Source organism: Eriocheir sinensis, unplaced genomic scaffold (assembly GCF_024679095.1).
Source record: "Eriocheir sinensis breed Jianghai 21 unplaced genomic scaffold, ASM2467909v1 Scaffold640, whole genome shotgun sequence".
In the NCBI taxonomy this organism is placed as follows: domain Eukaryota; kingdom Metazoa; phylum Arthropoda; class Malacostraca; order Decapoda; family Varunidae; genus Eriocheir; species Eriocheir sinensis.
In genome coordinates, this window is record NW_026111988.1 from 212,501 (window position 1) to 233,841 (window position 21,341).

General features: G+C 46.7%; 3 protein-coding genes across 3 annotated transcripts in view; all 3 read left to right on the forward strand.

Moving 5' to 3' along the window:
• Positions 1–833, forward strand: part of LOC126993614 (activating molecule in BECN1-regulated autophagy protein 1A-like) — an 8,761-nt gene extending 7,928 nt beyond the window's left edge. Inside the window, exon 7 of the mRNA XM_050852781.1 lies at positions 526–833. The gene's annotated coding sequence lies outside the window, so the exon portion shown is untranslated. The remainder of the gene's footprint in view (positions 1–525) is intronic.
• A 403-nt stretch (positions 834–1,236) lies between these two features.
• LOC126993618 (uncharacterized) lies at positions 1,237–3,435 on the forward strand. The gene is made up of 3 exons (XM_050852791.1): positions 1,237–1,963; positions 2,577–2,757; positions 3,244–3,435. Exons 1-3 carry the CDS (start codon positions 1,662–1,664, stop codon positions 3,301–3,303), a joined length of 543 nt encoding a protein of 180 aa, XP_050708748.1. The 5' UTR covers positions 1,237–1,661; the 3' UTR covers positions 3,304–3,435.
• A 3,228-nt stretch (positions 3,436–6,663) lies between these two features.
• Positions 6,664–16,917, forward strand: LOC126993597 (uncharacterized). Its single transcript, XM_050852743.1, has 8 exons — positions 6,664–6,683; positions 7,598–7,780; positions 8,021–8,175; positions 9,505–9,580; positions 9,811–10,721; positions 10,850–10,918; positions 11,493–11,612; positions 16,702–16,917. Exons 1-8 carry the CDS (start codon positions 6,664–6,666, stop codon positions 16,734–16,736), a joined length of 1,569 nt encoding a protein of 522 aa, XP_050708700.1. The 3' UTR covers positions 16,737–16,917.
• Positions 16,918–21,341: the final 4,424 nt, after the last annotated feature.

Below are 21,341 nucleotides of genomic sequence, written 5' to 3' on the forward strand. Positions count from 1 at the left end.
TGTCATATCGTCATTTTTTTTACCCTGATTTTTGCTGTTTGTTTGTCTGTCTGTCTGTCTGTCTTTATTCATCTGTTTGTCTGTTTATATTCTTTAATTTCTACTTTATTTATCTATATATCCAACTGTCTATACATCCGTCCATCTGTCTGTCTGTCTGTTCCATTCATTATCTCTGTCTGTCTTTATCCATCCATTAGTGTGTTTATATTCTTTAATTTCTGCTTTATTTATCTATCTATCCAACTGTCTATATGTCTGTCTGTCTGTCTGTTCCATTCTATATCTCTTTCTTTGTCTGTCTCTATCCATCCATTCTATATCTTCTTCATTCTCATTCATCCTTCATCTCTTCTTTCTATATCTTTCTCATCCATTCTATATCTCTTTCTTTGTCTGTCTTTATCCATCTGTCTGTCTGTATCCTTTTATCCATACTTTATTAACCTCTATATCCATCTGTCTATATGTCTGTCTCTACCACCAGCAGCAGCTTAACCTAACCACCCCTTACCTCCCCTACAGGACTCCACCAACACAAGCGACCCACCCAGGCCATCCTCAGCCTTATGGGGCGGGGGCGGCCTCGGGGGGGACACGGACGGCGGCGGAGCAGGGGCGGGGGAGGGCGAGGAGCGGGTGGAGGAGTCATCCAGCTTGGGGGCGGCTCGATCGCTGCGCCAGATGGTGAGTGACGACAGCGCCTCCTCCTCAAGCCTAGACTCGTCCTCCTCAGCGACCTCTGGGGCTAGCCGAGCCTCGGAACGCAACACCCGACTCTCGCTCCTGTGGACGTCTCGGCTCCATCGTCTGGGGCAAGATTCCGACGGGTGGCGACCGATGCGACTCCTAACCCATGGGAGCCCTGACCTGACCCCGCCCCAGGCCCCCAGGGTGATGACGAACGTGGGGTTAATGAAGAGGAGGCTAGTACTGGGGTGTCAACGTCCACCCCGTCGCCGCTGTCCGGGGCACGGGGCGAACGGTCAAGCCTCCATTGGGGTTACTACTTCCATCTATCCGACCGCCCTGGGATTCACGGCAGGCGACCAGGGCGGGTCAACCGGGGCAGAGGCAGCGCGGGGCCGCCGGATGTGGCCCCGAGACCGGCGACCGGAGCGGCCGCGGGGCCCGGGGTGGAGTCCAGGGATGCTGTTGATGATCCGAGTGATGCGACACAGCCCCCTCTGCCCCCCGGTCCTCCTCCGCTTCCCCCTCTCCCTCCAGCCCCTCCACTGTCCCCTGTCCCTATTGTCCCCTCGCCTCCACTTCCTCCTCTCCCGCCTCTTCCGCCCTATGATCCACCGCTGCCCCCTCCCGCTCTGCCTTCTGATCCACCCACCGATCCACCATTCTCGAGACTTTCCACCCATGCCGAGCTGCCTGATCTCTATCCTACGCTGCCGCCGTCACCGCTCAGCTCCCTAGCGGATCTCTCGGCTGCTCCACATCCACATCCACCGTCGGAACGCGCACGCTCTCTCGCACGGCTCCTCTCCCTCCCCCTGCCCTCCACCCTTCTTCCACGTTCCTCCACCCCATCCTCTGTCCCTCTCTCCTCGCTCCGTAATCCCTCCCGGTCCGATGCCCCCTCCTCTTCCTCCTCCTCCTCCACCTCCTCCTCCACCAATCCACTCTCCTCCGACCGGCTCCGCTCTTCCATGGCGCGGCTTCTCTCCCGCCATCCCTGTAATTACTTCTCCAGGTCCTCCGCCTCGCACTCCGCCTCCACCCCCTGCTACTCCATCCGAAATCCATCTCATCCGCTGTTCAACACATCCCTTGACACCATTTCGGATGACGCCTCGGGATCCAGGGCGTCGTCGTCGTCGGGGCTGCTCGGGGCGATCCGCGGGGCCGACCTTCCCCCGGGGCCGTCTGCCAGGTCTCGCTCGGCCCTGGACTCGCAGATTGGGGTCCGGGTCCTCAGCAGACACATCGTTAATATAGAACAGATATGCATGTGAGTATCGGCCATTTTCTTATTATTTTCTTTATTTTTATTTATTGATTTTTATTTCTTTGTCATCATCATCGTCATTATAGAACAGATATGCATGTGAGTATCAGCCATTTCCTTACTATTTTCTTTTTTTATTTATCCATTGTTTTTATTTCTTCGGCATCGCAATTATCAATGTAAGACAGATATGCACTTTCGTCTTCTATAGGAGCACACATACACAGACGCACACTCACGCACACACATATGCATAACACCATCTCTCGTCCATACACACACACACACACACACACACTCACTCACACCCCATTCTATCACCCATATCCTCACCTGCTCCCTCCCACACACACACACACACACACACACTCACACACACACTCACTCACACCCCATTCAATCACACATATACTCACCTGCTCTCTCACACACACACACACACACACACACACACACACACACACACACACACACACACACACACACACATTACTATCACCCATACATACCCATTCTGCCCACACCCCACACCCCCCCTCCCATTCCCCCTCTCTCTCCCCCCTCCTCCCCCCCCACCTGCCTACTCATGCCCCCCCTCTCTCCCCCTCTCCCTCAGTGCCCTGCTGGAGATCAACAACCACACCAGGGAGGAACAGATGCTTCAGCAGATCTGCCTCATGCTCAACGATATCCAGGAACAGATCCACTCTCTGCGGCTGCCCGAGGACTCCCAGGTGGTGGAGGACCTCGCCGGGGCCTTCTCCGAGACCCTGCCCACCCCGCCCAAGTTGATTCAGGTGGGTGGAGGGTGGCTTAGGGTCAGTGATAAGGCCAGTAAAAGGTCATTACTAGTGTGGAAACTAAATTATATTCTCTTTATTTATTTATTTATTTATTTTATTTTTTTATGTGAGTGCCCAAGTTGATTCAGGTGATTGAATGGTGGCTTAGTGTCGGTGATCAGGCCAGTAAAGGGTCATTGCTAACGCGGAAACTAAATTACATTCTCTTAACCCGTCCACTGCGATACCAAAGCCAAATCCATGACAGTCGCAGCGGACGGGTTGAATGGTAACATATCACGAATGACATTACTAGTGCTGAAACTTAAATTACATTCTCTCAACCCGTCCGCTGCGATACCAAAGCCAAATCCGTGGCAGTCGCAGCGGACGGGTTAATTAAACGGTAACATATCGCGAGTGACGGAGGAAAGAGAAGGAGATAACACGCCACAATCTATCTATCCATAATCTATTCTCTATTCTCATTCTCGGCGACAGGAGGAGGAGGGAGGAGAGGCGCCCGTCCCCCCTCCCGACCTACCTCCTCGGCAACAGTGAGTCTAGTGGCGGGGGTGGTGGTAGCAGTGGTGGTGGTGGTGGTGGTGCAGGGGCGGCGGCGAGCTCCCCCTTCCTGCCTAGGGTACACCAGCGCACCTCCTCGGGCTACCTGTGTCCCCGACCTACCCCGAGTTCAAGGTGGGTGTTATTCTAGTGGTTTTTCTTTTCTTTTCGTTTTATCTTATTTTCTTTATTTTTCTTCCTCTTTCTACTATTTTCCCTTTCTTCTAATTCTCTTCTTCTCTCTCTTTCCATGTTTTGTTTTACTTCTTTTCATTTATTTTCTCATTTTCTTTCATTATCTCACTATTCTCCTTTCTCCCATTTTCCTCTTTTCCTATTCTTTCCTCTCCACTCCTTTCTCCTCCTCCCCTTCCCCTCTTCTCCCCTCCCTCTGCACCTCCCCCCTCTTCACCCCTTCTCCTCCCCTTCCCCTCTTCATTCCTCTTCTCCCCTCCCTCTGCACCTCCCCCCTCTTCACCCCTTCTCCTCCAATTCCCCTCCTCATTCCTCTTCTCCCCTCCCTCTGCACCTCCCCCTCTTCACCCCTTCTCCTCCCCGTCCCCTCTTCATTCCCCTTCTCCCCTCCCTCTGCACCTCCCCCCTCTTCACCCCTTCTCCTCCCCTTCCCCTCCTCATTCCTCTTCTCCCCTCCCTCTGCACCTCCCCCTCTTCACCCCTTCTCCCCTTCCTCAGGTTACTCCGCACCTACCGAGGGATGTACAGCCGGGGATGTGAGGCGCGGCTACGCTCCTCCAGCTGCACATGCTTCCAGAGGGGCGGCCAGGGGTGCCTCCGCCGGCCCCCCCTCGCGCAGGTCCGACGGGGAGCAGCGTGGGGTGGTGGGGGGCACTGGGGGGGCAGTCATCGGACCCTTGCCAACGCCGCCCCCAGACCAGGGTACGGACGAGGAGCAGCCGAGGCATATTGTTCGTATCGTCACCGGGAGCCATTACAGACAGGCCGCCTCGGATGTCCAGGTTAGTGTGTGTGTGTGTGTTTGTGTGAGAGAGAGAGAGAGAGAGAGAGAGAGAGAGAGAGAGAGAGAGAGAGAGAGAGAGAGAGAATCCGCTGCGTGAATCAAGCGTAATTGTTAGTGTTGGTGTGTTGTGGTGACAAGTGAGTGTGTATTTGTTTTCTGAATGAGTCTGTTGTACCGCAGTCTAAAATGATCTGTTGGGGGAGGCTGTTCCAGTGGTGTATGGTGCGTGGAAAGTATGAGTGCTTGTGTGCGTCAGTGTGCGTGTGATATGTTTGGTGTGTTTGGTTGTGTGTGTTACGAGTACGCTGGCTGTTTGTGTTGTGTAAGTATGTGTATCAGTGTCAATATGAGTGTGATCTTGTACATAAGTGTAAGTCTGTGTGCTTGTCTGCGTATGTGAAGAGGTTCCATGTTTATCTGGTGTTTATCCGTGTTGTGATACCAGGCGTTCAAGTGTAATTGTTTGTAATGAATGTGTGTGTGCTTGTCTGCATATGTGAAGAGGTTCCATGTTTATCTAGTGTTTATCCGTGTTGTGATACCAGGCATTCAAGTGTAATTGTTTGTAATGAATGTGTGTGTGTGTGTCTGCATATGTGAAGAGGTTCCATGTTTATCTGGTGTTTATCCGTGTTGTGATATCAGGCGTTCAAGTGTAATTGTTTGTAATGAATGTGTGTGTGTGTGTCTGCATATGTGAAGAGGTTCCATGTTTATCTGGTGTTTATCCGTGTTGTGATACCAGGCGTTCAAGTGTAATTGTTTGTAATGAATGTGTGTGTGTGTCTGCGTATGTGAAGAGGTTCCATGTTTATCTGGTGTTTATCCGTGTTGTGATACCAGGCGTTCAAGTGTAATTGTTTGTAATGAATGTGTGTGTGTGTGTCTGCATATGTGAAGAGGTTCCATGTTTATCTGGTGTTTATCCGCGTTGTGATATCAGGCATTCAAGTGTAGCTCTTTGTAATGAACCTACCCCCCTTGGTGTTGATTTGCTCTAACCTATCAATGTGTCTGTGTGTGTGTGACTAATCTAAGGGCACTCACTAGCTTAAAACAAAGGGCAAAGGTAGTACCAGGTGTTCAAGTGTAGTTTGCGGGCATTTTTATTTTTTTTTCAGCGGGCTTTTTCTTTCACATTTGTTAGCTTTTTGTATTCCCTTGAACTGACTCCTTTGCTGTAAAAAAAAAATTAAATAAAAAAAAGTTTGCAATGAACCTTCCCGCCTTGGTGTTGATTTGCTCTAACCCATCAATGTATCCGTGTGTGTGTGACTCAGCTAAGAGTTACTAGTTTAAGACAAAGGGCTGAGGGCCGTGTTTTAAGACGCCATCGCTTCTCACATCAACTATTTCTAAAGGTCAGAGAGGGGATCAAACTGTTTTTCATGAGTGTTTTTTAAGGTTCATGGCACAGAAGAAGCGTCACACTACCATCAGGGTCATAAAACTACCCCTGGAAAGGCCTACAGCTCCTACGAAAGCCATGTCAAATATGTGAACTTGGGCGACGAAATGTTTTAAAACACGACCTTAAGACAAACATGAACCATTTGTCATCACACAATTCTTTACACAAACCACCTATAGGAGGATCAAGGAGCCAGCCAGGAGGACGGATCACCAACTCCATCTCCTCCACCTCCACCTCCACCTCCGCCTCCACCACCACCACCAGCACCAGCAGAACCACCCAGTCAGTCACCTCCACTCAGTACAGCCACCACCACAGCCTCCACTTCTACAGCGAGCACCACCTCCTCTTCCTCCTCCTCCTCCTCCTCTTCCGCCAGTAACAAGGACTTGAGGAACAGTACGAGTAAGTTCTTGTTTGTTTGTTTGTTTTTTGTTTTTTGTGTGTTTGTTGAATATTTTGAAATTTATTTATATTTGTTTTGGTGTTTTTTTTATAACATTTTTTCCACTTCTGTTCTTCCTCTCCTCCTCTTTCCTTCTCTTCTTCTTCCTCCTGCTCCCACTCCTCTTTCTTCTCCACCTCCTCCTCCCTCTCTTTCTCTTCCCCTCTCCTTCTTTTCCTCCACCTCCTCCTCCTTCACCTTCTATTCCTCCACCTTCTCCTCCTCCACCTCCTCTTCCTCCCCCTCCTTTTTCCTCTTCCTACCACAGGGCAGAGATCGCCACCCTCACAGTCACCCTCCGAGACACAGCCGCCCCCCAAGACCAAGGTGCGGGTGGTGGTGGACACGGAGGGCCGACGCAAGATCCAGCGCACCATACACACCTCGGGTTAGTAGTGATGGGGACAGCACGGCAGCAAAGACCATATTGTACTGAGATTCGTTTTCGCTGATGCTTTCGACTCCCCACAATTTCCCCAAGGCAGCATATATATATACACAAGGAAGAAGGAAGAACATATGAACCAGTACTGTAGCAAGTCAGGCACCAGTGAAGCATTGCCATCTCTTACAAGAAAAATATTCAAAAGCATAAAAAAATTAAAGTATTAGTCCTAATTAGATTCTTGGGTAATGTATATTAAACTATGGTTACATTTAACATTGGCCAAGTTTAATACAAGAAAATGGCCTCATAAGACTGAAACAAATAATCAATGGAAAACAACAAGGGTTAATACAAAAAAAAATATTTATTTATTTATTTATTTATTATTTTTTTTATCATGATTTTTTCAAACCCTGCCAAGGCCACAAGGGAGATTAGCCTGGTTCTCATGGGTATTTTTTCACATAGCTCAAAAGCCCTGTCAAACTATCCCTAGGCCTATAACACTACCCATGGCAATACTAACACAACAACATCTACCAGAGCCTTGTCAAACTATCCCTAGGCTTATAACACTACCCATGGCAATACTAACACAACAACATCTACCAGAGCCTTGTCAAACTATCCCTAGGCTTATAACACTACCCATGGTAATACTAATACAACAATTTCTACCAAAGCCTTGTCAAGCTATCCCTAGGCTTATAACACTACCCATGGCAATACTAACACAACAACATCTACCAGAGCCTTGTCAAGCTATCCCTAGGCTTATAACACTACCCATGGCAATACTAATACAACAATTTCTACCAAAGCCTTGTCAAGCTATCCCTAGGCCTATAACACTACCCATGGCAATACTAACACAACAACCTCTACCAGAGCCTTGTCGAACTATCCCTAGACTCGGACCAAGAACAGAGAGAGAGAGAGAGAGAGAGAGAGAGAGAGAAGGATGTAGGATATATTGATGCATTCTTGAGTATTGTGAGGCTTGTTTCTGATCCCCTGATGTGTGTGTGGCAGGGCTGAGTCAGGAAGGCGCCAGTGCTGAGGCAGGGAGCAGCACCAGCAGCAGCACCAGCACCAGCAGCCCAGAGGCGAGGGTGCAGGCTATCCGGCGGCTCCTGGAACGCTACCAGATCAGGGCGAATACCTACAGCCCCTCCAGCCCTGTGCCGCGCCCCCCCGGCCCCCCGCCCTCAGCCCCCCCAGGCCTGGACGCCATGGAGGAGGATGCTGGTAAGTTGTAATGCGCGCACACACACACACACACACACACACACACACACTCACACACCATGACTAATTAGAGAGATATACAGAGGTTTAACAGACTGACAGAGGTAGATAGACAGATAGAGACAGATAAACAGACAGACAGAGAACCTAAAATTAATCGCATTATGGACAAGATCTTACGACAACACCCTAACCTCACCCTCCTACCCCCCCCCCCCTACCCCCATTCCCCCACTACAGGGAGATCCTCGAGGACGTGGTTGACTGCTTGCACCACTTGGAGAGGCAGGAGCGGGCGGTGGCAGCGGCAGCGGCGGTCGGGACAAACAACAACAACAGTACTAGTAACACCGATGACCCAAGGAGCAGCAGAACGACGCAACACCAGCGGCTGAGTGAGTGTTGCGCAGAGGTGGCGAGTTTGGTGAACGTGAAACACAGGGACGCAACACAAAAAATATATCAGTCTTTCTGAAATTAGTTTGGTGAGTGTGAAATACAAGAATGCAACACAAACAACATATTAAAGTTTCCGAAATTAGTTTGGTGAGCGTGAAATACAAGAATGCAACACAAACAACATATTGAAGTTTCCGAAATTAGTTTGGTGAGCGTGAAATACAAGAATGCAACACAAACAACATATTGAAGTCTTTTTGAAATTAGTTTGGTGAGCGTGAAACACAGGGACGCAACACAAAAAATATATCAGTCTTTCTGAAATTAGTTTGGTGAGCGTGAAATACAAGAATGCAACACAAACAACATATTGAAGTCTTTTTGAAATTAGTTTGGTGAGCGTGAAATACAGGGACGCAACACAAAAAAATACATTAACCGGTAGCAGCGATGGGCCAAATTTGTGGCTTCACCGTGTAGCAGCAACGGGCCAAATTTGTGCCATTATATAAAGCCCCCAAAATAGATGATACATAATCTGATCACAAATGCTTTGATATATATTATGAAATGGTTTGTGTGAGGTGTGATTTTTTTAAAGAAACATGATCCCCGCTGCTGCCGGGTTAAAGTTTTTCTGAAGTTAGTTTACTGGCCACGGAATACAAAAATGCAATACAAAAAGTTATTAAAGTCATTCTGAAAAGAGTTTGCTGACCAACATTACACAAAAATCAATCCGTCAATCAATTTTCACAAGGGTTGCATACTTAATATTTCAGCGTAAGTCCAGACCTGACCTAACCTGACCTAGCCTAATATATCACTGAACTTCCAGACATCTTTTCCATGCATACCAATCTCACCTTTGTCCCTCATCAATCAATTTTCACAAGGGTTGCATTCTTAATATTTCAGCATAAGTCCAGACCTAGCCTAACCTCTATGCTAACCTAACCTAACCTCTATGTTAACCTAACCTAACCTAACCTATCCTAACCTCTGTGCTAACCTAACCTAACCTCTATGTTAACCTAACCTAACCTAACCTATCCTAACCTCTGTGCTAACCTAACCTAACCTAACCTCTATGTTAACCTAACCTAACCTATCCTAACCTCTGTGCTAACCTAACCTAACCTCTATGTTAACCTAACCTAACCTAACCTATCCTAACCTCTGTGCTAACCTAACCTAACCTCTATGTTAACCTAACCTAACCTAACCTATCCTAACCTAACTTAACCTAACCTAATATATCACCAAACTTCCAGACCTCTTTCTACACATACCAATCTCACCTTTGTCCCTCTTCCCTCCCTCAGCAGACCTCCGCCTCCTGGTACAGCTGACCCTCAAGCTGCTCTACATCCTGCTCAGCTTCCTCTACAACCCCCGGAGGTAAGGACGCACGCCTTGCCTCACATGATGACCTCTTAGCAGGGAAGGGGAAGGCAGGGAAGGGCCAAGAAGAAGGAGGGGAAGTTTTGTAACTTGAATAAGCTGAAGTTAGGCCAGCATGCCTTTTTTTTTTTTTTTTTTTTTTCTCTCTCCATAAAATGCTAACACACAACAGGAGGGTATGCTTTGTGTGTGTGTGTGTGTGTGTCACCGTCAGTGGTGTGTTTCAGGCTGTATGAGGAGCGGCCCATCTCGCGGCTCCCCAACCCCTTCCGCGAGGACGAGGCGGCAGGTCTAGGGAGTGGGGGGGTGGGCGAGGGGGGGCCAGGGCTAGACCTGCCTCCCCCGGCGGGTGATCATGAGCCCCGTGTGCCGGGGCTGACCACCTCGCTGGAGACGGTGCGGCGGGCCATCGAGGCGCTGCGCCACGACGTGGTGGGCGGCACTGGCCCCGCCCCGGACCCCCCCGCCTCCTCTGGCTCTGGCACTGCCTCCACCGCCACCCCAGAGCCCCGCAGCTCGGCCACCAACCTGCCCCGGCGCCTCAACGACTTCCTGAGGAACCTGGCGGCGCGGCAGCACCAGCAGCAGGAGCGTGGGGCAGGGGAGGGCGGGGCACGGGGCGGGGGCCTGCTGCCCCGCAGTGGCTCCCCGTGGCCTCAGCTGGTCATCCCGCGCATCACCCTCAGCGACCCCAGTGGCAGCGAGAGCCAGGTGGAGGAGGAGCAGGGCTCAGCACCCCCCGGCCCCGGCCCCGGCTCAGGCCCCACCTCACGCTCTGGCCCCAGCCTGGCGCGCCGGGACCAGGGGGAGTTCAGCACCCGCTCGGTGTCTGGGGTGCCCCTCAGGCTGCTGGGGCGGCAATACGCCGTGGACCGCCGCAGCCCCGACTCAGAGGACTCATCCGGCCCGCTGGACGGGGCGGGTGACGGCCCCGGCCAGCCCCCGGAGCCCTTCTTCCCCTGGCGGGAGCACCTGGCGCCTTTCGACATGGGGCTGTCCCAGGGCCCCGAGTCGGCCATGTTGTTCCGCAACAACCTGCCCCGCGCCCCGCCCGACCGGGGGGCCGAGCGGGAGGCCGACAGTATCTTCAGCCGCCCCTACTTCACCCCACACCTCAGCTCCTGTCGGGGCATGTCCAGTAAGTGGCTGGGGCGGGGTTTTGGTGTAGAGACAGATGACAGACATATGTATAGAACACTTGCATGCCCAAACACACACACACACACACACACCTGCCTGACTCACTGATCCACCTCTCTCCTGCAGCGCTGGGCATCACGCAGCGCATCCAGGCTTGGGACTTCACCCGCTGCCGCATCCCAGACATCTCGGACGGTAAGTGGGGCTGTGAACACCTTCCACGCGCACACCCATCACTGATACACACACACACACACACACACACACACACCCATCACTGATACACACACACACACACACACACACCCATCACTGATACACACACACACACACACACACACACACACACACACACACACACACACACACACACACACACACACACACACACACACACCCATCACTGATACACACACACACACACACACACACACACCCATCACTGATACACACACACACACACACACATCACTGATACACACACACACACACACACACACACACACACAGGTTAATTTTACTACCTTACATCTCACTTCTCTTTATCCTCCCTAACATAAACTCTCACTTGCTCTTCCCATCCCCCCCCCCCTCCACACCCCCATATTGACCCCTCTTCTGACCTCATGTTCTTTTTTCTTTCATTTGGAGCAGTTTATTTATTTTTTTAAGCTCCCTCCCTTCCTGTAAGAAAAAATCTCCCACACCTTCACTACACCCTCACACCACGCCTGCCTCACCCACACCCGCGCCTCTCATCCGCCCGCAGGTGTGGCTAATGTGGTGGTGCGGAAGTGCAGGATCCACAACGACGCGAGTGTGGACATATCCTCCGACGGCACCATGCTGGCGGCCCTCATCCCCGAGAGCCAGGCGATGACCATGGTTGGTGAGTATCGGGGCAGGGTCGGTACTCTGGAGGGGCTTGGTGAGGGGCTGGAGGAACCTTCCATTAGTTAGTAGTTGTGAATGTGTTTGATAGACATGTTTTAGCTGTTTATCTTATGTCCTTTTATGTGTGTGTGTGAGAGAGAGAGAGAGAGAGAGAGAGAGAGAGAGGTACTTACAGATACTTACAGATACTTACAGAAGACCTCCTGGAAGAGGCTTACGCCTGTGACTCCAGATCTACGTTAACAACTTGTGGCAGTGTGTGGTGGATGATTTGAGCCTTGTAATTATATTCCAAATCTTGGTTAGCCCAGAATTGATCGAGTCTGGATTCAAACTGAATCACTGTTGTTGCCGCCACCACCCACTCAGGCAGTTGATTCCAATTATTCACTACTCTACTTGGGAAAGCATACTTCCTTACATCCAACCGTGATCTTGACTTAAACAGTTTCAATGAATTTCCCCTACTCCTGCTTTCTTCTCTAAGTTTCAATATTCCTCTGGTACATGCATCATCATATTTCCCAGTGAGTATCTTATAGGCCTCAATTAGATCTCCCCTTGCTCTTCTATATGCCAGTGTGGGCAGTCTCAGCTTCCTCAGTCTCTCTTCGTAGGAAAGTCCCTTGAGTTCAGGCACCATCCTAGTAGCCCTTCGCTGAACGTTTTCCACAATTTCAATGTCTTTCACCAAGTAAGGACTCCATACTTGGTTGGCGTATTCAATGCATGGCCTTACCAGTGCCTTAAACAAGGATTTAAATATTTCAGAATCCAATGAAACAAAAGTTCTTCTAATTATTCCCACTAAATTATTGGCTTTATTTACTTTTTCTACTAGATGGTCAGCACAACTTAGTTTATTGTTTATAATGACAACCACATCTTTCTCTGTAGTAATCCTCATTAACTGTTTCTCCATGTGATATCCTTGATCTTCAACAGATGTTCTTCCTATTCTCATGTATTTGCATTTGTCTGGATGAAATCTTAATAACCATTTTTCACTCCATGAATATAAGTCTAACACATCTTGCTGCAACTTCCGACAGTCATCTTCTTCTTTAATGCATCTAAAGATCTTAGTATCATCCGCATACATATATACTTCACTATCATTTGATATTTTATCAGGGAGATCATTTATGAATATTACAAACAGCAATGGCACGAGAACAGACACCTGCGGCACTCCACTTATCACTGGCTTCCAACTTGACATTTCCCCCTTCACCACCACTCTTTGTTTTCTCTGTGTTAGAAAAGCTGTAATCCATTCCTGGTACTCTTTTCCAACTCCATAACTCTTAATTTTACTTATAAGCCTTTTATGTGCCACTCTATCAAATGCCTTCATAAAATCGCAATATATTACATCAATTGCATAACCATCATCAATAGTTTCAGTCCACTTGTCCATAACTTTTATGAGTTGGAGCACCGTTGACCGTCCCGGGATAAATCCATATTGTTTTTCACTAAACAAATTATATGATCTCATGTGCGTCATTATCTCCTCCCTTATTATAGTCTCAAAAATCTTACATATGACACTTGTCAAGCTGACTGGTCTATAGTTTTCTGGGATACACTTGGCACCCTTTTTATATATGGGAGTAATATGTGCAATGAGCCAATCCTGAGGGAGTTCCTTGTGTAAAGGAGTATTGATAAAGTATTTCTAAGGGCACTAATAGTTGTTCCATAGCCTCCTTTATGATTCTAGGGTGTATCCCATCAGGTCCAGGTGATTTATGCTTTTTTAGATTTTCAATGATCTTTTTAATTTTTACTTTAGTAATTTCTAGATGAGTCAAGGTTGGTATACTCTTCACTTCACAGTCTGGCACTTTGCCTTTTGGCTCTTCCACAAAGACTTTTGAAAATTGTTCTGCTAAAATTTCAACTTTCTCCGATTCATTTTCAGTTTTACCATCTTCAGCAATGCCCTTTTGTAAGTCAGGAATCCTGGGTTTACTTTTTACCTTACTCTGGACATATTTCCAGAATACTTTGGGATTCTCTTTTACGTTTTTAGCTGTTTATTTTTCCTTAACCTTCACAGCATTTCGTGTTTCTTTTCTGATTTGATTGTTCAGTCTCCTGTACTCTTTCTCGGTCTCCATATACATTGTCCTGCTGAATGCATTCAAATTCCCTTTTAAAGATTTCATTCTCATCCATAACCTCTGTTTTCTTTTATCTTAGACCACAATTTCTTGTTCATTTGTAAATTTTCATTTGTCCTCTTCCTGTATTGCTTAAAATTCCCTATCCTTCTTGTAGGCACACTCTTTTCTATTGCAACATGTAACTTTGACTTGAATTTACTCCACATTTCTTCTATATTAGTAGCATCAGATAAGTATTCCTTCCAGTCTATCTCCAGTTCCCTTCTCAACAACTCATAATCGGCTTTTTCATACAAATAAATTGTCTTCTTTTCTTGAGCCAGAGTCTCCTCCATGTCACACACAGCGTGAATCACGGCATGGTCACTTCTCCCCAAAGGATTCCCAATCATAACTTCTTCCACAATTGACTCTTCATTAGTGAAGAACAAGTCCAGAGTGTTACCCATATGTTCTCCTCTCATCCTGGTAACATCCTTCACATGTTGCATCAAAAAGCAATCACGCACCTTCTCCATGAATGTAGTTCCAAAATCATTTATTCCAGTGTTAGTGGTGTAATTTTCCCAATTTATTTGTGGCAAATTAAAATCTCCAGTTATAATCTTATAAGTTGCTTTCATCTCATTCATCTCTTGAAACAGGTCTAGAAGCAAATGATTGTTTCTCTCCAGGCTGTTTGGACTCCTGTATATTAATGTTAAAATTATCTTTTCTCCTTGAAGCACAATTTCCAAACAGCAATATTCACAAAATTTGAGACTAAATCAACCTTGTTATATGTGATACCATTTTTCACATATATCAGTAGACCTCTGCCAACATTACCAAAGATATTAGTTTCCTCTATCTCATATCCATCAATATTATATTCTACTATATTTCTCTTGTATCTAAAATGCTTTGGTTTAACTTCAGATAAAGCAATCACACTTGGTTTTTCACTCATGGTATCCAGTAATAACTTCAATTCCAAAATCTTATCACAAGTATATACATCCACATTTGTAAACATAACAATAAACTTACTATTTACATTTTTTACACCACCAACCCCTAGTGTACCAACATTATCTTCTACACTGGCCGTGACCCTTGCTCCTCCACCTTGACAACTCTTCTGTTCCAGGGTGGACCTCTGACCACATGCTTCCCTTCCCTGTCTCCGTTAAGTTTTTGCTTTTCCAACAAGTCCTGATCCAATTGTCTTTCCCTCCTGGTTAAGTCATAGGCCACTCTAAAGTTCTTCAAGTTGTCATCCTTGGCCAATTCTTTAACGTTTCTAAATAAATCATTTCTCACTTCTGGATCAGTCAACACAGTTAGGACGGGCCTTCCTCTGCCTTCCTTCTTTTTCCCGAGCCTTACCACTCTTGCCATCTTCTCTTCATGAATCCCACATGCATTCAAAATTTGTTTCATAATCTGTCTGTCATGTTTAATTCTTTCCTGAAACATACTTGAGTCACACTCTGGAACATTGTATACCACAATGTTATTTTCCTCTTCTTCTTATCATTTAGTTCCTCAAATACTGTATTCATATCCATTTCTTTCTGTATTCCCTGAGACACCTGATGTTCCCCATATGTCCTCTCTCCTTCCTTCATCTCTTTTTTGGTTGACTCCTTCAAGTCTGATAAATTCATTTCAACTCTTTCCATCCGTGAACTCAAATCTTGCATACTCTCCTTGTCTGTCATTACCCTGGCCTCCAGAACCCCCACCCTACCAGTAACATTATCAAGAACTTCTTTATCCACTTTGACTGCTTCACGTATCTCCTGAACCTCAACCTGGATTATCTCCTGTTTCTCAATTAAATCTGCTTGTGTCTTCTCCAGCTTTTCTATATATGATTTTAGTTTGGCACATCCTTTCGTGCAGGAAATACAATGCCAAGTAAATTGAGATCCAGCCTCTTCTTCCACCATAAACTTATAAACATCTGGTGGTATTTTTTCACACTTAGCATGGTACCATGTCTCACATATATCACATAAAATTGCCATATCCTTTTCTCTTACCATTTTACTGCATCTCCCACACACATCCCCTGTACTTTCCTTCCTTTCCTCTTCAGATATTTCTGTTGTTGTTCTGCCTGCAGGTTTCCTCTCAGTCCCACCATCCATTCGTTTATTCTCCATGTTTCTCTTTGTTTACCACTCAGATTACAATTTTAAAGACCTTATTTCAAGAGCTCACGGACGGCACGTCCAGCCCCCACAACACACCTCGCCGATTATTACCAAGGCCTAGCGGAGTGTTATTTGGGGTAAGACAGTGTTATAATTCATTATTGTGTTACTGGGTGAATGTGTGTTACGGTTTGTAGTGCCCTGTGTTACGTCAAGTGTTCTGCTGTGCCTGGCAGTGTGACGTGACAGCAGTGTTTAGATGTGTTACGTGATCCCAGAGAGTGTTACAAGTGGTGACATTAGTAGTATTCTGTTACCTGGACACATGATAGGGTTGTTACTGGCTGTGTTAAGGTGACGGGCTGTGACGTGGGTTCTCAGGTGTTATAAACTCACAGAAGAATTCCGGAAGAGGCTCACCTGTGTCTCCGGCTCGAAATAACTTAGTTTGATCGTTGGGGCGGTGGTGAAGGTGTCTGGACCCGTGCCCAATATCAGTGGCTGCCGTGTGCTCAACTTTTTTGTCTCTGTGATCTCCAAGCCTTGTCCAACCTATTTTCAAAGCTTTTAACTGATGGTGCACTCACTACTGCTTCAGGGAGGCTGTTCCAGATGTCCACCACTCTATTACAGGATGAACATTTTGGTAAATCTTAGGAATAGCGGCTCCTAGCTGGTGGGCGTTTAGGGCACGGCATGGTGGTAATTACAAGATTTCTAGCTCACACGACGGGGTTTTGACAAGCGGACAGGTGGCGTGTTTATGTCACAAGGGTGTATTTCTCCACGCTGGCCTCACGGTTTCTTTCAGGTCGATGGGCGGTGAGACTGCCAGCTCCAGGGTGAAGAAAGGGAAGAGCGTAAAAATACACCCTTGTGACATAAACACGCCACCTGTCCGCTTGTCAAAACCCCATCGTAGTTGCTGGAAATGGAAAAGAATGCTGCTATCCAGTTTAAAATGTTGCCCCTGATGTTATAACTTTTTTCTCAATTAATCTCCTGTGTGGAACTTTATCAAATGCTTTAGCAGAATTGCAATATGCAACATCCACTGCGCTGCCTTCGTCCAGATGCTGTGTCCATTGGTCCAGCACGGCAATGAGCTGCGGCCGGCACCGTTCATCATCTGCCCGTCCGTAGTATTGTTTTCTGCTGAGTGGTTGATAATTCTTCAAATGCTCTGAAAATGTTCTCTTATTATGGTTTCCATTATTTTGCATATGACACAGGTCAAACTCACAGGTCTGTAATTACCTGGTTCATTTGTATCAGCCTTCTTATAGATGGGTGTAATGTTGGCCAGTCTTCATGTAACTCACTGGTCTGCAATATCTTCCTGAGTGTCCCTTCAGCTCTTTTATCACCCGTGGGCCTGGAGTGCCAGGCAGTGTTAACAGTGCCACAGACAGTGTTATGTGATGCAAGACAGATTACTAGTTACCCAGTGTTAGGCTGTCTTGTTACCTGACCTGCCTACCCTCTCCTGTGACATGGGGTCAGGTGTTATGCAGTGCCGCAGACAGTGCCATGTGATGCCAGGCAGTGTTCATAGTGGCATAGATTTGTGTGGTGCCAGAATCAGTGTGATGCCAGTCATTGGTGCCAGGGACGGTATATGTATAGAATAACACCCAGGTGACCCTAGGACAAAGCTTTATTTTTCTCCCTCACTCCCCTCAATGTTACCAGCTTACCGTAGGCATAACATTGTATTTTTCTGTTTCTGGCCCGTAAATATTGCAAAAAAGAGCATCAGTAATTACCGAATTTAACAATAATTATAAATGCATATTGTTATCTTTATGGGGCGATAGTTTGGGGTCAGTAAAGACAATACGCCAAGTACTACTACAGCCTGGTAGCCCTAAACTACCACTTGAGCCAGCTAAACGTAATATATGGAGGAGAAAAGAGAATAAATGAACCCGTGGACATACCCACAACTCCTGTGAAAGCCTTGGCAAATATGTGTAGGCCTACTTGTGTGCCAACATATGGAAGAGCATGGGCCTAACTTTTCTTCTTCCTCCTCAGGTTTTGGGCGCCCAGCCGTACACGTGAACTAACAGTCTTGGCTTCAGGGCAGGTCGCTAAAATGGTATGTGTGTGTGTGTGTGTGTGTGTGTGTGTGTGTGTGTGTGTGGTAGGAAGGTTTTCATCATTAATATAAAAGCTTGTTGTTGGGGTGAGAGGTGGAGTCAGAGGTCAGCGATGAATAGATACGTTTATTGGGGGAGCGAGAACAGACTCCCGCCGTGAGGGGCGGCCGGGCTAACTGAGGCTTTCGCGCTAATTCATTTTTTTCTTGGTAGATGGTGGCTCGCGCTAATTGCGGCTCGCTCTAATTGATCTCGCTCTAACTGAGGCTTTCGCGCTAATTAATTTTTTTCTTGGTAGATGGTGGCTCGCGCTAATTGCGGCTCGCTCTAATTGATCTCGCGCTGATGCTTTCGCGCTAATTAATTTTTTTCTTGGTAGATGGTGGCTCGCGCTAATTGCGGCTCGCTCTAATTGATCTCGCTCTAACTGAGGCTTTCGCGCTAATTAATTTTTTTCTTGGTAGTTGGTGGCTCGCGCTAATTGCGGCTCGCTCTAATTGATCTCGCGCTGAGGCTTTCGCGCTAATTAATTTTTTTCTTGGTAGATGGTGGCTCGCGTAGTAAAATTTGTCAAGATGTTTTTTGAAAAATGGCATAGGTTCAAAATATCAGATTTTTTTTTTCTTTTCTTCAAATATAAAAAATAAAAAATTTACAGATTGGCAAAAACAGTTTTCAAGAAACCATCTTGACAAGTTGTTATAATAGCAATGAGTTATCAGATGTGCGCGTCACAAGAAAATCAGTAAAAAAATGGCTGAGAAAAATTAATTCAAATTTTTCGTAAAAACAAAAAATAATTTTCTTAATTTTTCCTTTCATCTGATCAGCTTGAAATGTTCATATGATAACAAAGGTACTGATATATACAACATACAAATTATTCATGGCCAGAGATGCAATTTTAATCCACGGTGGACTTTCCCCTTATGTTAGGTTTGGTTTAATTTATTTGGATCCCTTCTCTTCCCTTCCCATCCCTTCTCTTCCCTTCCCATCCTTCTCATCCCTTCCCATCCCTTCCCTTCCCTTCCCATCCCTTACCTTCTCATCCCATCCCATCCAATCCTTTCCCTTCCTTTCCCTTCCTTTCCCAACCCTTCCCTTTCCATCCCTTCCTTTTCCTTCCCATTCCTTCCCTACCCTTCCCTTCCCATCCCTTCCCTTCCCTTCCCATCCCTTCTCTTCCCTTCCCATCCTTCTCATCCCTTCCCATCCCTTCCCTTCCCTTCCCATCCCTTACCTTCTCATCCCATCCCATCCAATCCTTTCCCTTCCTTTCCCTTCCTTTCCCAACCCTTCCCTTTCCATCCCTTCCTTTTCCTTCCCATTCCTTCCCTTCCCTTCCTATCCCTTCCCTTCCCATCCCATCCCTTCCATTCCCATCCCTTCCCTTCCTATCCCATCCCTACCCTTCCCATCCCATCCCATCCCATCCTTTCCCTTCCTTTCCCATCCCTTCCCTTTCCATCCCTTCCTTTTCCTTCCCATCCCTTCCCTTCCCACCCCTTTCCTTCCCATCCCTTTCCTTCCCTTCCCATCCCATCCCTTCCTCTCCCATCCCATCCTTTCCCATCCCATCCCTTCCCATCCCTTCCCTTCCAATCCTATCCCTTCCCATCCCTTCCATTCCCATCCCTTCCCTTCCCTTCCCTTCCCATCCCTTCCTGTCCCTTCTCTTCCCTTCCATTCCATTCCATTCCATTCCCATCTATTCCATCATATTCAATAAATCTTAAACAGCTGGAAAAGTTCCGTCAGATTGGAAACTTGCAAATGTAGATATGAAGAAAATATTGCAGCCAACTGTAAAAATAATCCGAAATCCTTCTTCAGTTACATAAACAACAGAAAGGCGATCAAAGGTGGTATTGGACCTTTAACAAACAGCGACGGTGCACTAGTGACTGACAGCCAACACATTGCAAACCTCTTAAACAATTACTTTTCCTCGGTGTTTAATAATAACAGTCCTCCCGCCACCACCACCAACACCAGTACTAATGTAAATCCCGAGTATGCATTGTCTAACTTTGAAATAAAACCCGATGAAGTCCTCAAAGCCCTCAAATCACTCAAAACAAATAAAAGTCCTGGACCTGACAAAGTATATCCAACTCTGCTGAAAGAAACGAAGAGCGAAATACTCTCCTCCCTCACAACCGTATTCAATATGTCCTTGCGACAAGGCATCGTCCCTTCAGACTGGAAGAAGGCTAACGTGACACCGATTTTTAAGAAAGGAAACAAAAAAGTACCAGGTAATTACAGGCCCATTAGTCTAACTTCGGTTGTAGGTAAGCTACTTGAGGGCATAATTAGAGACAAAATTGTGAGCTACCTTGAAAGCCACTCATTGATTGGGGACTCACAACATGGCTTCCGAAACAAAAGATCCTGCCTATCAAACCTATTAACGTTTTATAACGACCTCTTCACTGTTTATGACGTAACCAAATCACTGGACGTAGTCTATCTTGATTTCCAGAAAGCGTTTGATAAAGTCCCGCATCATAAATTACTTTACAAAATAAAGCAAATAGGTATTGACGGTCAAGTAAACCAATGGATCGCGAATTGGTTGAGCAACAGACAACAAAGAGTAGTGATTGACGGATTTAACTCAGAGTGGGCGCCTGTCACTAGTGGCGTCCCTCAGGGCTCGGTCCTTGGCCCAGTGCTCTTCATTATTTACATCAACGACGTGGATGTTGGACTCAATAACCGCATTAGTAAATTAGCAGACGACACAAAGATTGGTAACTCGGTTCTCACTGACGAAGACAGGCAAAGCCTCCAAGAGGATTTGCACAAAATTTCAGCTTGGTCGGATAGATGGGAGATGCCCTTTAACGTAGACAAGTGCCAGGTCCTTCAAGTTGGAACGAGGAATAAGAAGTTCGAATACGAAATGCGCGGCGTTAAACTCAAAAGCGTTCAATGCGTCAAAGACTTGGGGGTCAAAATAGCGTCAAACCTCAAATTCTCACATCAATGCATCGATGCAGCAAATAAAGCGAACAGAATGTTGGGCTTCATTAAAAGAAACTTTGTATTCAAGAATAAAGATGTAATACTCCCGCTCTACAACAGTTTAGTCAGACCCCACTTGGAATATGCGGTACAGTTTTGGTCTCCCCACCATGCAAAGGATATTGCTAAATTAGAAGGCGTTCAGCGTCGGGCAACGAAAATGATCCCTTCCTTGCGCAACAAATCCTACGAAGAAAGGCTTTCTACCCTTAACATGTTCTCTCTTGAGAAACGTCGCCTCTGAGGAAAACTGATCGAATGTTTTAAAATACTTAATGGTTTCACGAATGTAGACAGATCAACATTGTTTATGATC